Below are 13,516 nucleotides of genomic sequence, written 5' to 3' on the forward strand. Positions count from 1 at the left end.
AAGAAATTTGTGGAGTGTTTGAAAGACGAGGTTTAATGACTACAACCTAAGTGTATGGAAACTTCCGACTTCAACTGTATGTTTTTTTTTAACCGAAGGAGACCTCCATTAACCAACTACAAAACAGGTGCTTTGGATGCAAGTGGGTTTTTGCAACACTTATGTATGTGTATGCTCATGTATTGATGCTATTTTAATTCATTCTAATCTATTGTATTGTTGTAGAATATGTTAATGAGCCTCCACCCACATTTGCGGGGCTTCAAGTCCAGATGCAACACGGGGTCGGAGGGACGGAGCCTCTCCTGCAGCAGTTTCTTCTGGAAGCCAATGATGGACTGAAGCATCGCCCCGTCCTGGATCTCCGTGGGAGGGATCACGATGCTGCAGTCCATGAAGTCAGCCACGGCATCCATCAGCTCCCGTTCGCCCTGTGCTTGGAACGCCGCCTGGTTGAACACCTGGGATAGAGGGAGAAGAAGAGAGGGGAAAGAAATAGGGCTGTGGGTCCCGTGTGGCTCAGTTGGTAGAGCATGGTGTTTGCAACGCCAGGGTTGTGGGTTCGATTCCCACGGGGGACCAGTACGGAGAAAAAAATATGTATGAAATGTATGCATTCACTACTGTAAGTCGCTCTGGATAAGAGCGTCTGCTAAATGACTAAAATGTAATGTGAGAAAGTATGAGGATGATGTCTAGTGTCTTCTTGTATTGTTGTGAAGTTATATACTTTGGGTCGGTTTCCCTAACACAGATTAAGCCTAGTCCTGGAATAATTAACATGCTCCTTGGAGAAATTGTTTTGCATTTCTCCTAAATGGAGAGTGTATCATGGTTGTAGTCCTAGAAACACCCATATCTTACAGACATGTACTGATGCTGGTTAAACAATGTGTCGTGAATCCCGTTTTTGATGATTACCATTTCCTGTTTACCTGCTCTCATTTCCTGTACAGTTTAGCTCATCTCCACTTCCTGCTCTTTCATTGGACCTTTTAATTTGCTAACTCACTTTGTCGGCCATGAGTGCTGCCATTGCCCGGCCGGTTTCGTGGTAGTCCATGTCACTCTTGGTGGGGCCCACCAGGATAAAGACGAAGCGGACTGGCACTGGGGCCTCCAGGGCCGAATCCAGAACCAGAGCCTCTTTCAGACGCACAAATGCCACCGTGGGCCTCTCCAGGAAGTCCAGAGCTCCTGTACACACACACACAAACAAACATACATAAGCATACATAGGGTATGACACAGGATGTTGGTGGCACCGTAATTGGGGAGGACTGGCTCATAGGCTGGAACGGAATCAATGGAATGGTATAGAACTCATCAAACATACAGTATGGTTTCCATGTGTTTTATACCATTCACCTCCTGTGAGGTATGAGTATACGTACACATAGACAGGCATGAAGATGTGCGCACACACACACACACACACACACACACACACACACACACACACACACACACACACACACACACACACACACACACACACACACACACACACACACACACACACACACAGTACTGATAACCAATTCAGATGTGCACTTACCAACAAGCACCATAGAGGCCTCTACAGTGTCAGTTGCATCTCTCTGAGGAAAGAAAAGTAATGTGTATAGTATTTAGTCAAATCAATTATCTAAAATGGCTGTTTGAACACATTGACATTGAATTTGTGTGTTTTTAAATGTTGGTATTGTTGATCTATTACTGTTCAGGGTGACTGCCGACTGAATGACACATTACACGTACCCTCTCTTTGACAGAAAAGGTCTGCATCTCCGCCCCCCCGACCAATGGTTGGCTCTCTACTGCAGTTTGGCTGGGGAGAGAATCACACCTTATATTCATGTACTGTATGTATAGCTCATAGAAAGGCTTATGCCTAGGTAATGTAACAGGTCCCCATTCTATGTCAGTTGTAGAGTTACGACCAGGCATATACACTCAACTGGTTTAACTGGCCCCTGGTCTGTTCCTAACAGCGGTGGTCGGTGGCATTTCTTTTAATGAGTATGTGTCACGCCTGCTCCCGCTATCCCTCTCTGGTGCACGAGGGCCCCAGGCAGCCTTTCATTACACACACCTGTCACCATCATTACGCACATCAGCGCTCATTGGACCCACCTGGACTCCTTCACGTTTTGATTGCCTTCCCTATGTCTGTCTGTTTCCTCTGTTTCATCCCAGTGTCAGCATTATTGTCATTTCCGTTTCCCCTGTCCAGATGCTGTCTGTATTCTGTTCCTGTCCGTGGTCCTTAAATGTTCACTCCCTGTACCTGCTTCTCGTCTCCAGCGTCGATCCTTACAGAATGCTGACACCCCTGTACGAAGCCTCAGGGAAGTTTTTGTTTTTTTGTTTTGTTGGTGAACCGGGGGTGACACAGCTGACTTGTCGGGCTTCCACGCCTTAGCTGGCTCGAGAGGTTACCTTGCCCTGGTTGGGTTGGCAGGCTCCCATCCCACATCATGCCTCAGCCGGCCCATCAGGCTCCCACGCCTCAGCGGGATCGTCAGGCTTTCACGCCTCAGTGGGATCGTCAGGCTTTCACACTTCAGCCGAATCGTCAGGCTCCCACGCCTCAGCCGTCTCGTTGGGATAACCATGCCTCAGCAGGATCGTCAGGTTTTCACGCCTCAGCCGGCTCTCATGGCTCCCATGTCTCTGCCGGCTCGTCGGGCTTCTACGCCCCCAGCCGGCTTGTCCAGCGCCCATGCCTCGCCCGGCCCGTCAGGCTCGCCCAGGTGGGACGCCGGGTGGCGTCCGGGTGGCGTCCCTAGAGGGTGGGGTACTGTCACGCCTGCTCCCACTCTCCCTCTCTGGCGCTCGAGGGCGCCCTTTCATTATGCACACCTGTCACCATCATTACGCACATCTGCGCTCATTGGACTCACCTGGACTCCTTCACGTTTTGATTGCCTTCTCTATATCTGTCTGTTTCATCCCGGTGTCATCATTATTGTCATTTCCGTTTCCCCTGTCCAGATGCTGTCTGTATTCTGTTCTTGTCCATGGTTATTAAATGTTCACTCCCTGTACCTGCTTCTCGTCTCCAGCGTCGATCCTTACAGTATGGCCTTATTTCTACTACTGCATATTGGATGACTGTCATTCATATTCCATTCACTTAACTCAATGTAACATCAATAGGTTTAGGCTACTACATGATACTCTAATTTGCCCTATAACCATCATGAGGTTGCTACAACCTAGCCTACAAATGAAAGTTTATAATGTGGGTGCATCGGTCGAGAGACAAATTGTAGTAATCAAGGTGACAGACAGTGACACATTCAATACCACTTTGCACATTCTTGCCTGCATCTAGCTGATCTGGGGTGTAATCATTAGTCCAAACTGTTGCAAAAAACTAAAGCGAGAGTTTCTATTGAACAAATTCAGGCATGTCCCTCCCCATTTCGTTCCGTTTGCTTCTGTTTAAGAAACGTTTTGCAACAGAATCGGCGGAATGCATACACCCTGATCACCTGCGTATAGAGTTCACTTTCATAGCAGCAATATATAGCATCATCACTTTGCTCGTTGTATAAATCCTTTTCGAATCTACACGCTCTCCTCCTCTCACCTTTTCCCTTCGCTTGTGGACTTCAGTGCACAACAAAACAGCTGTCTGTGACCAGGCGCAAAACCCTCTCCAAGCCAAACCTTCATATCATAACCGTTAGCTGCTACACAGCCTACATCATTTTCACCATATTAATGTTAATGTCAACAAACTAAAATTAACACGTTAGTAAACTCACAATCCAATCCATGTGTATAATCATGCAGTACAGCGTACAGCAAGCAGTTTAGCATTTACACCGACGGGCTCCGGTGGAAATAAATGAATAAAACCTCAAGTTTACCTTGACTTGGAAGAGCTGCAGTGTTGGAAAGCCTTAGTCTGCTAGCTAACATACATAGCATTCCTCTCTGAGTCAGCTTATTGAGTAGGCTAAATTAGCTGCATTAGCTAAGTAAGTGACAGGTTAACAAGGAAGAAATGAGTACAACAAAATATAGCTAGCTTTCTCGCTCTCTCTGCTACTTCTCTTTCATTTGTGAAGAAATGTATTTTCCCAAAACTGTTCAACTATTGTTTTTCTCTCTCTTTGAGTCAACTACTCACCACACTTTATGCACTGTAGTACTAGGTAGCTGTAGCTTTCAGTAGATTCTCTGATTCATTGATTGGATGGGCAAGATGTCAGTTCATGCTGCAAGAGCTCTGATAGGTTGGAGGATGTCCTTCAGAAGTCGCCATGATTACTGTGTAAGTCTATCGAAGGGGGTGAGAACCATGAGCCTCCTAGGCTTTGTATTGAAGTCAATGTACCCAGAGGAGGACAGAAAATACCTGTCCTCAGGCTACACGATGGTGCTACCCTAGAGGGTGCTTTTGAGGCTACTGTAGATCTTGACTGCAAAACCGTGTGTTTTAATCAGTTATTTGGTGTTGTGAATGTCTTTAGTATAGTTTTATCTAAAAATAATAACTTTTTGAAAGTAAAAAAAATCAATTAAAAAACATCACTAAGTGAGATGCTCCTCCCCTTCCTCCTCACTGGTCCCTTAGTATTTATATGGACAGGGGTATGGCTTGGCTTTGAACCACCTCCGATACAAAGACCTGAGTAGGACTTTACTGTGACAGACCATCTGAACCCATTGCGCTAAAGCCTAGACGTTTACTTAGACAGCAAACACAAGTCTTCAGGTCTTAGGCAAGATGACTAATCATACAAGCGTAGCTTAGTGAACACCTAGTGAACTTTACCTGCGGTTTCGGAGCAGGGAACTGAGCACCCCATCCCGATCGCTGGGCCTGATCTCTTTCTTGCTGATCAACTCGTCCACTATCTTCTCAGCGATGCCGGAGAGACTGCGCTCCACCCGGTCTAGCATCACCACACCTGAACAATCCACAGGAAACATCACAGGGTGAGAGGTTGAACAGGGCCAGGGTTAAAATAAGAAGGAAGGATGTAAGAGGGGTTGAAGAGAGAGAGTAACTACGAAGGAAGGGAAACGGAAAGGGGATACCGAGTCAGTTGCACAACTGAATGCATTAAACTGAAATGTGTCTTCTGCATTTAACCCAACCCCTCTGAATCAGGACACTGATGTTGACTGGTTGTATGGGAAGGAATATGCAGGTGCAGTACCCCTATAGGTAATTTCCTCTTATATTGCAACACAACCTAGAAATACAGGTTCGGACGGGTTCTACAGTTAGAGGGCAGTTGACGGAGCTCACTCGAGCTTCAAGGTCAAAATCTGATAATTTCTCTCAAGATCTCATCTTGATGATATTCACTCATCTTCAAACCTGTTCAAAGACTTTTCAATAAATGCTTCCTTTCCCTTTACAAGGTAGCTACTGCAACAAAGCTTTTGCCAATCCAGTCATGCCAGATCACTGATTACCTCACTAAAAGAAGAAGAAACTACCCACTGGGCACAAACTGATTGAATCAACATTGCTTCAATGTAATCATTAATATGATGGATGTCACCATCTCAACCAAACATCTAAGTCAAAGAATAGGAGTAAATGAAATCAAACTTTATTTAAAGTGCATTTCAAGTTTGATAAGATTTTGTCCTATTCTTTAACTGGTTGAGATGGAGATGTGAATCGAACATACAGTATCAAATTATTAATTTTGAGACAAACTGGATATTGAATTGTGCTTGGTTGTCAACGAAACCAAATATCAACATTTGAAGGAGATGTATCTTCTGTTTGCATAGATCCATCTGTGCCACTGACTTAGTCTGGATTTAATTCCAGTTTGTCTTCATCTCAACAAAAAATAAAAGTTAAAGAATAGGATAAAGCCAGTGGCTCAGATGAAACTCTCCTGCGTTGTCAACCAAGCACAATTCAACAATACAGTGGCAAGAAAAAGCATGTGAACCCTTTGGAATTACCTGTATTTCTGCAAAAATTGGACATAACATTTTTGCTTATCTTCATCTAGGTCACAACAGTAGACAAACACACTCTGATTAAACTAACACACAAACAATTACACGTTTTCATGTCTATATTGAACACACCGTGTAAACATTCACATTGCAAAAAGTGTGTGAACCCAATTTAATAACTGGTTGACCATTCTTTGACAGCAATAACCTCAACCAAACATTTTCTGTAGTTGCGGATCAGATCTGCACAACGGTCAGGAGGAATTATGGACCATTCCTCTTTACATAACTGTTTCAGTTCAGCAATATTCTTGGGATGTCTGGTGTGAACCGCTCTCTTGAGATGCCACAGCATCTCAAATCGGGTTGAGGTCAGGACTCTAACTGGGCCACTCCAGAAGGCATATTTTCTTCTGTTGAAGCCATTTTGTTGTTGATTTACTTCTATGTTTTGGGTCGTTGTCCTGTTGCATCACCCAACTTCTGTTGAGCTTCAATTAGCAGACAGATAGCCTTACATTCTCCAGCAAAATGTCTTGATACACTTGGGATTTCATTTTTCTGTCGATGATAGCAAGCTGTCCAGGCCCTGAGACAGCAAAGCAGCCCCAAACCATGATGCTCCCTCCACCATACTTTACAGTTGGGATGAGGTTTTGATGTTGGTGTGCTGTTGTATCAGCCGTTGTAGGAAGTGGACCAAAATGCAGCGGGTATGTGAATGCTCATATTTACTTTATTACGAACACCACACAAAAACAACAACACGAAACCACGAACGACAGCTAACAGTTCAGCAGGCTAAACATAGCAGTGCACGAATACAACTTCCCACAAAGGGACAGGTGAAAACAGGGCTACTTAAGTATGACTCTCAATCAGCAACAACGATGTACAGATGTTCCCGATTGAGAGCCATACGAGGCCAACAAAGAAATACACAACATAGAAAAACATAGAAATACAAAACAAGAACATTACCCAAAAACCCCGGAACACATAAATCAAACACCCCTCTTACATAAATACATATCCCATTAAACCCCGAACCACATAAAACAGATACCCCCTGCCACGTCCTGACCAAACTACAATAACCAATAACCCCTTATACTGGTCAGGACGTGACAGCTGTCCCTTTTTTTCTCCACACATAGTGTTGTGTGTTCCTTCCAAACAACTCAACTTTAGTTTCATCTGTCCACAGAATATTTTGCCAGTAGCGCTGTGGAACAACCAGGTGCTCTTTTGCAAACTTCAAACGTGCAGCAATGTTTTTTTTGACAGCAGTGGCTTCTTCCGTGGGGTCCTCCCCTGAACACCAATCTTGTTTAGTGTTTTACGTATCGTAGACTCGTCAACAGAGATGTTAGCATGTTCCAGAGATTTCTGTAAGTCTTTAGCTGACACTCTAGGATTCTTCTTAACCTCACTGAGCATTCTGTGCGGTGCTCTTGCAGTCATCTTTGCAGGACGGCCACTCCTAGGTAGAGTAGTAACAGTGCTGAACTTTCTCCATTTACAGACATTTTGTCTTACAGTAGACTGATGAACATCAAGGCTTTTAGAGATACTTTTGTAACCCTTTCCAGCTTTATGCAAGTCAACAATTCTTAATCTTAGGTCTTCTGAGATCTCTTTTGTTTGAGGCATGGTTCACATCAGGCAATGCTTCTTGTGAATAGCAAACTCAAATTTTGTGAATGTTTTTTATTGGGCAGGGCAGCTCTAACCAACATCTCCAATCTCGTCTTATTGATTGGACTCCGGGTTAGCTGACTCCTGACTCCAATTAGCTTTTGGAGAAGTCATTAGCCTAGGGGTTCACATACTTTTTCCAACCTACACTGTGAAAGTTTAAATGATGTATTCAATATAGACAAGAAAAATAAAATAATTTGTGTGTTATTAGTTTAAGCACACTGTGTTTGCCTATTGTTGTGACTTAGATGAAGATCAGATAAAATTTTATGACCCAGTTATGCAGAAATCCACGTAATTCCAAAGGGTTCACATACTTTTTCTTGCCACTGTATTTTTGTATTACAGTAAACAGCTTAAAGTATCTTACAAATTAATGTAACAGTATTTTTTCAACCTTAAAATGTATAACACATCCATGGCTTTTTGAGTTTAGTTTACTGTAACTAGTATAAATGTCTTCCTACTTAATCATAGAAAGCATTAATGTTCAAGATAGCATGCAAAGGTCGCAAGTTGTGGCGATCTTCACACTTGCTGTAATAATCTGTGCAGAATCTTGAACAGCGTTGATCACTTGCACTATGTACTTTTTTTTCACCCCAATTGGTAGTTACAGTTTTGTCCCATTGCTGCAACTCCCATACGGACTCGGGAGAGGCGAAGGTCGAGAGTCATGCATATTCCAAAACACGACCCCGCCAAGTTGCACTGCTTCTTGACACACTGCTCGCTTAACCTGGAACCCAGCTTCACCAATGTGTCGGAGTAAACACCATACAGCTGGCAACCAAAGTCAGCGTGCATGCGCCTGGCCTGCCGCAAGGAGTCACTACAGCACAATGGGACAAGGACATCCCGGCCGGCCAAACCCATCCCTAACCCAGATGACGCTGGGCCAATTGTACGCCGCCTTATGGGTTTCCCGGTCGTGACCGGCTGCGACACAGCCTGGGATCAAACCCGGGTCTGTAGTGACGCCTATGTAGTGACGCCTTTGTAGTGACGCTATGCAGTGCCTTAGACCGCTGCGCCACTCGGGAGGCTCTGCAATATGTACTTTTAATGTAATCTCAACTGCAATCCAGGTTATTTGGCTGTGCTATTTGATGAAACACAGTGATAACGCATTAAGTTGTTGTATAAATACAACATATCTGACATTGTATTGCCATTTGAACTTTGTTGTGCTTTTAAATGGTTGAAAGCGCAGATAAGACATTTAGATGACACCTAAACTAAAAAGCAGATATTGTTTTTCCATTGGAATTTAGTTGTGCTTTTAGATGTTTGAAAGGATATTGATAACATATTGGGAATTTACAAAACTTCTGGCTGTCTTTTTGAGTGGGTGAATAATGGTTGAAATCTCAGTGATCAACATCTCAACCAAATATTACCCAAACGTCCACTTTGAAATGACGTGGCGTGCCCAGTTGGCAGGCTTTTCAGTCCATTCTATTCTATTCTATTCTATTCTATTCTATTCTATTCCATTCAAATTCAAATAAATTCCATTCAGATAAGTAATACTTCTACGAGAGAAGGAGGAAGAATGCATTTGAAAACTATTGGAATGGGACCTTTTCCTCCATTCAACTCTATACTGGGTCGTGTTCCCAAATGTTTTTGGCCAGTGACCCCATTTTGATATATATATAAATATATATATTTTTTTACGACCTCACCATGTAAAGAAAGTGATGTAATCAATAGCTAATGTTTCATGTTTTATTTGGGCGCTATGACAGTCTATTACAAATCAGTCTGACAGTACTTCAATCTGAAGGAAGTATGGTTTGAAGTGACTGAAATGCATCAGAAAGGTATTAGGAAGTTAAGAAGATTATCAGGCAATAATTGTGTATGATATTTGGTGTAGAAAAGAACACCCTCATCGCTTTCAATGATGATGTTCTTTTCCCCCCCAAGTCTGATTTGGTGCCTGGTCCTGTGCGTGCCTGGTCCTGTGCGTGGCTTGTGAGCATTGTAATAGCTTATAGCTCCAACCGTTCACAAGTTAGAGTGACATTTGTAAGAAGTAAACAGAAACCGCTTTGTTTGTCACGACCTGTTCAGCGGATATCGAAGGTTACTCACATCACAATGGTTCTATGAACCAAGCAGCGATTTTTCTCCATAGTTTCGCTCGTGACCCTATTTTCAAATCAAGCGACCTACATGGGGTTACAACCCCTAGTTTGTAAACGCTGCATTGGGGCATGCAACGGAAAACGTCTTAAAACATTTCAGAACTTAAAATTAAAATTAGCATTTCTCATTGGACAAGTCCAGGTAGTTCCTCCCTGTTTCAGTACATTTTCTTCAGTTTGGTGCCTAACGAACACAACCATGGGACAAAACACGAGGTTCTACCTGGACTAAGAAATGTTAATTTTCGTTTTCCATTGCAAAGCATTTCAAAACATTTTCCGTTGTGTACCCTAATAAACACGGCCCTGTTCTGACCTGTGTTCATGGTGCGGCGCAGCTGGATGAGGCTCTTGAAGGTGAGGTAAGAGATGTGTGAGGGTCCCCAACCCCCGGCCTCGGGGTCGTAGCTCTCCTCATAACCCACCCATCGGCCCCTCTCCTGCCAGAAGCCCTGCTGGTTCTGCTGGTCATTCATCAGCTCGTTCAGCTCCACGTAGGCCTGCATGGGGAGACACAAGATACTGGCAGTGTGGAATTGAGAGGGATCGCATGGGGACTAAGTGAGTTCCCAAAGTAACACACATTTTGTCCCGCAATTTTTTTGCTAATTCTCCAGCATGTATCAATGTAAATATATATGGACAGATGAAGTAATATAGCAGTAGGCCTATGGAAGCCACAGGACACTGATGCAGCCAAACTAATTTGAAATAATCCATAATGCCCGATATCGGTGTTACCCTTGTGGCAATACCGGTGCACTTAAAAAATGTGGTTACACTAATGCAGGTGATTCAAACACCCACAGGCATTCATCATTGTGCTTCACCTTATTCAAGCAAGCAGGTGCACTTGAACATGATTTAGCAGTTTCACCAAAAGGCTGATTCAGGTGTGTTCGTTATTGACATTGGAAGCAATGACCTCTCTATCAACTTTTGCGTTGTCACTCCTGCACACTGCACACATACAGATCTACAAGGCATGTAGTGAGGGTGGGGTGAGGTCGGTCGCCAAGGCACCGACATGCTCGGCTGGTTGCCACAACGAAGGAGGCCGGGTGTAGCTGGTGTCTACAGCGTAAACATGGTGACGGTAGCCCCTGTCTGCAGCGTTTTTGTCCACTGGTTGTTTTCGGTGTCGGTGTGGAGGTGACAGATTAGCTGCTGGCTCTGTTTGGAGTGTCAATAAATGGCGTGTGGCAGAGTGTGTGTGGGTACAAGAGTTTCAAAGGACAGGAGTGTGTGTTTGTTTGTGTGTATGTCTTTCCTATGTATGAATACATTATCAATGGTGACAATCAGTTTGGTGACAACGGTGGCAGCTATGACATAGTGGTGGCAGCTATGATATAATGTATGTGTGAGGGGGGAGGGCTTGTGTGTAACAGTGTTGAAGTTTGTTTTTGTTCTTGAATGAACCCTCCTGTCCCTGCCAGTCACAGGTGTACCTCAGTTTAATTAAGTGCGTTTCAGGGGATCCACTAATGGTTGTAAAGGCTGGTAGGCCATGGGAGGACAGGAGCGGATACCATGGTGTAGCTCAAATGGAGATGTTTAATTGTGAACATACGTTCTATGTAGGTCTGTCAAACAATTAAAACATTTCATTGAGTTAATTGCAGAATTTGCTGTGATTAACCACAATTAATTGCAATTCCAAATTTGCTCAAAGTGAGCTGTAATGTAAGATTTTTTATACAAAAACCATTACAATAATATTGACGTCCTAATTTGTCTAATGTAACGGTAAGCTAAATTAGGTAAATTGAGAAATCACACTTTCTTTAACCTCAATGTCAAAGTATAAAGAATGTGGCATAGTATTGGCTATAGGAAAGGTTATGTATGTATAAATCCCCCCTGTTGTGTGTGTGTGTGTGCTGTTCTGCCTCTAAGTGAGGGTCTGAATGCATGTATGAACTACACTACTGATAAGCTGCCCTTCAATGGCTTTTAACTCTTCTCACAGATGGCTGAATCGATCACATAAACTGTATCAATAACAAAATATCTCCATCAGATTGCTCAACATGTTGCAGGTGTCTTAATGCTGTGGTACAAGGTCCTAGCCTTAAAACACTGAGAGACCGTTTCCAGACACTGATTCAGCCTAGTCCAAGACTAAAATAAATGTTTAATGGAGATTCTCCATTAAAAGTGCTTCTTAGTCCAAGGCCAGGCTTCTGTTTCCGGGAAACCATTTCTGAAATGTATTGTTGCAAAAAGGGGAACATAGTTAGATTGAATGGAGAACCCTATTTTCCCAGGGGTGGACAGCACGGGCAGCACAAAACACAGTATTAATACACTTCGAAATCGTTGCAGTATGCTAACCAAGGGAGTTATATACAGTATAAAGTATATACTGTAGAAACGTGTGGAAGGACCACTTACCTGGCAGTCTCCCCTGGGGTTGGCGTTGGTGTTAACGTTCAACGCAGCTGGAACATAGAAAGGAGGCTCTGATAAGCATTGTACATAACCTTTCCTATTACTGTCTATACAATCATCGGTGTCTGATTCATACACTTTACACCTGAATATGATCATTCTCAACAGTATCCTCTAATGACTAGGTCCCTGCCTGAATGCCTAAATGCATTTTTGTTGTAGACATTCAAGTATAGAGAGAAGTTGTTTTTCAACCATAATTATAATGTCCCCAAATCCACTGCAGGCTTGCTGGCCGGATTTGGCTTGTGGGCTGTAAATTTGCCACCCCTGCTATACAGTTTATTCTGTACTGTGCAACTGAATGAAATACAGTGAATCTACAGAGCATTCAGAAATACTTTTTCCACATTTTGCTACATTACAGCCTTATTCTGAAATAAAAACATTTTCCCTCATCAATATACACACAATACATCATAAAGACAAAGTGAAAACAGGTTTTTTGATTTTTTTGCCCATCTATTAAATTAAATAATCTATTAACATACACTACCGTTCAAAGGTTTGGGGTCACTTAGAAATGTCCTTGTTTTTTGAAAGAAAGCACTTTTTTGTCCATTAAAATAACATCAAATTGATCAGAAATACAGTGTAGATATTGTTAATGTTGTAAATGACTATTGTAGCTGGAAACGGCAGATTCTTTATGGAATATCTACATAGGCCCATTATTAGCAACCATCACTCCTGTGATCCAATGGCACGTTGTGTTAGCTAATCCAAGTTTATAATTTTAAAAGGCTAACTGATCATTAGAAAACCCTTTCACAATTATGTTAGCACAGCTGAAAACTGTTGTTCTGATTAAAGAAGCAATAAAACTGGCCTTCTTTAGACTAGTTGAGTATCTGGAGCATCAGCACTTGTGGGTTCGATTACAGACTCAAAATGGCCAGAAGCAAAGATCTTTCTTCTGTTACTCGTCAATCTATTCTTGTATTGAGAAATTAAAGCTATTCCATTCAAGTAATTGCCAAGAAACTGAAGATCTCGTAGAGCGCTGTGTACTACTCCCTTCACAGAACAGCGCAAACTGGCTCTAACCAGAATAGAAAGAGGAGTGGGAGGCCCCGGTGCACAACTGAGCAAGAGGACAAGTACATTCGAGTGGCTAGTTTGACAAACAGACGCCTCACAAGTCCTCAACTGGCAGCTTCATTAAATAGTACACGCAAAACACCAGTCTCAACATCAACAGTGAAGAGGCGACCCTGGGATGCTGGCCTTCTAGGCAGTTGCAAAGAAAAAGCCATATCTCA

At 43.0% G+C, this 13,516-nt stretch overlaps 1 protein-coding gene across 1 annotated transcript in view; it reads right to left on the reverse strand.

The window, feature by feature from the left end:
• Window positions 1–13,516, reverse strand: part of slc4a1b (solute carrier family 4 member 1b (Diego blood group)) — a 38,928-nt gene that overhangs the window by 17,275 nt on the left and 8,137 nt on the right. The window contains exons 2-8 of the mRNA XM_014158638.3: window positions 12,198–12,244; window positions 10,117–10,300; window positions 4,793–4,928; window positions 1,762–1,831; window positions 1,559–1,601; window positions 1,013–1,197; window positions 251–461 (exon numbers count right to left, since the gene is read on the reverse strand). Coding sequence (XP_014014113.1) covers window positions 251–461; window positions 1,013–1,197; window positions 1,559–1,601; window positions 1,762–1,831; window positions 4,793–4,928; window positions 10,117–10,276 — 805 coding nt within the window. The 5' untranslated portion in view covers window positions 10,277–10,300; window positions 12,198–12,244. The remainder of the gene's footprint in view (window positions 1–250; window positions 462–1,012; window positions 1,198–1,558; window positions 1,602–1,761; window positions 1,832–4,792; window positions 4,929–10,116; window positions 10,301–12,197; window positions 12,245–13,516) is intronic.

This window comes from Salmo salar, chromosome 19, assembly GCF_965601325.2.
Source record: "Salmo salar chromosome 19, fSalSal1, whole genome shotgun sequence".
In the NCBI taxonomy this organism is placed as follows: Eukaryota; Metazoa; Chordata; class Actinopteri; order Salmoniformes; family Salmonidae; genus Salmo; species Salmo salar.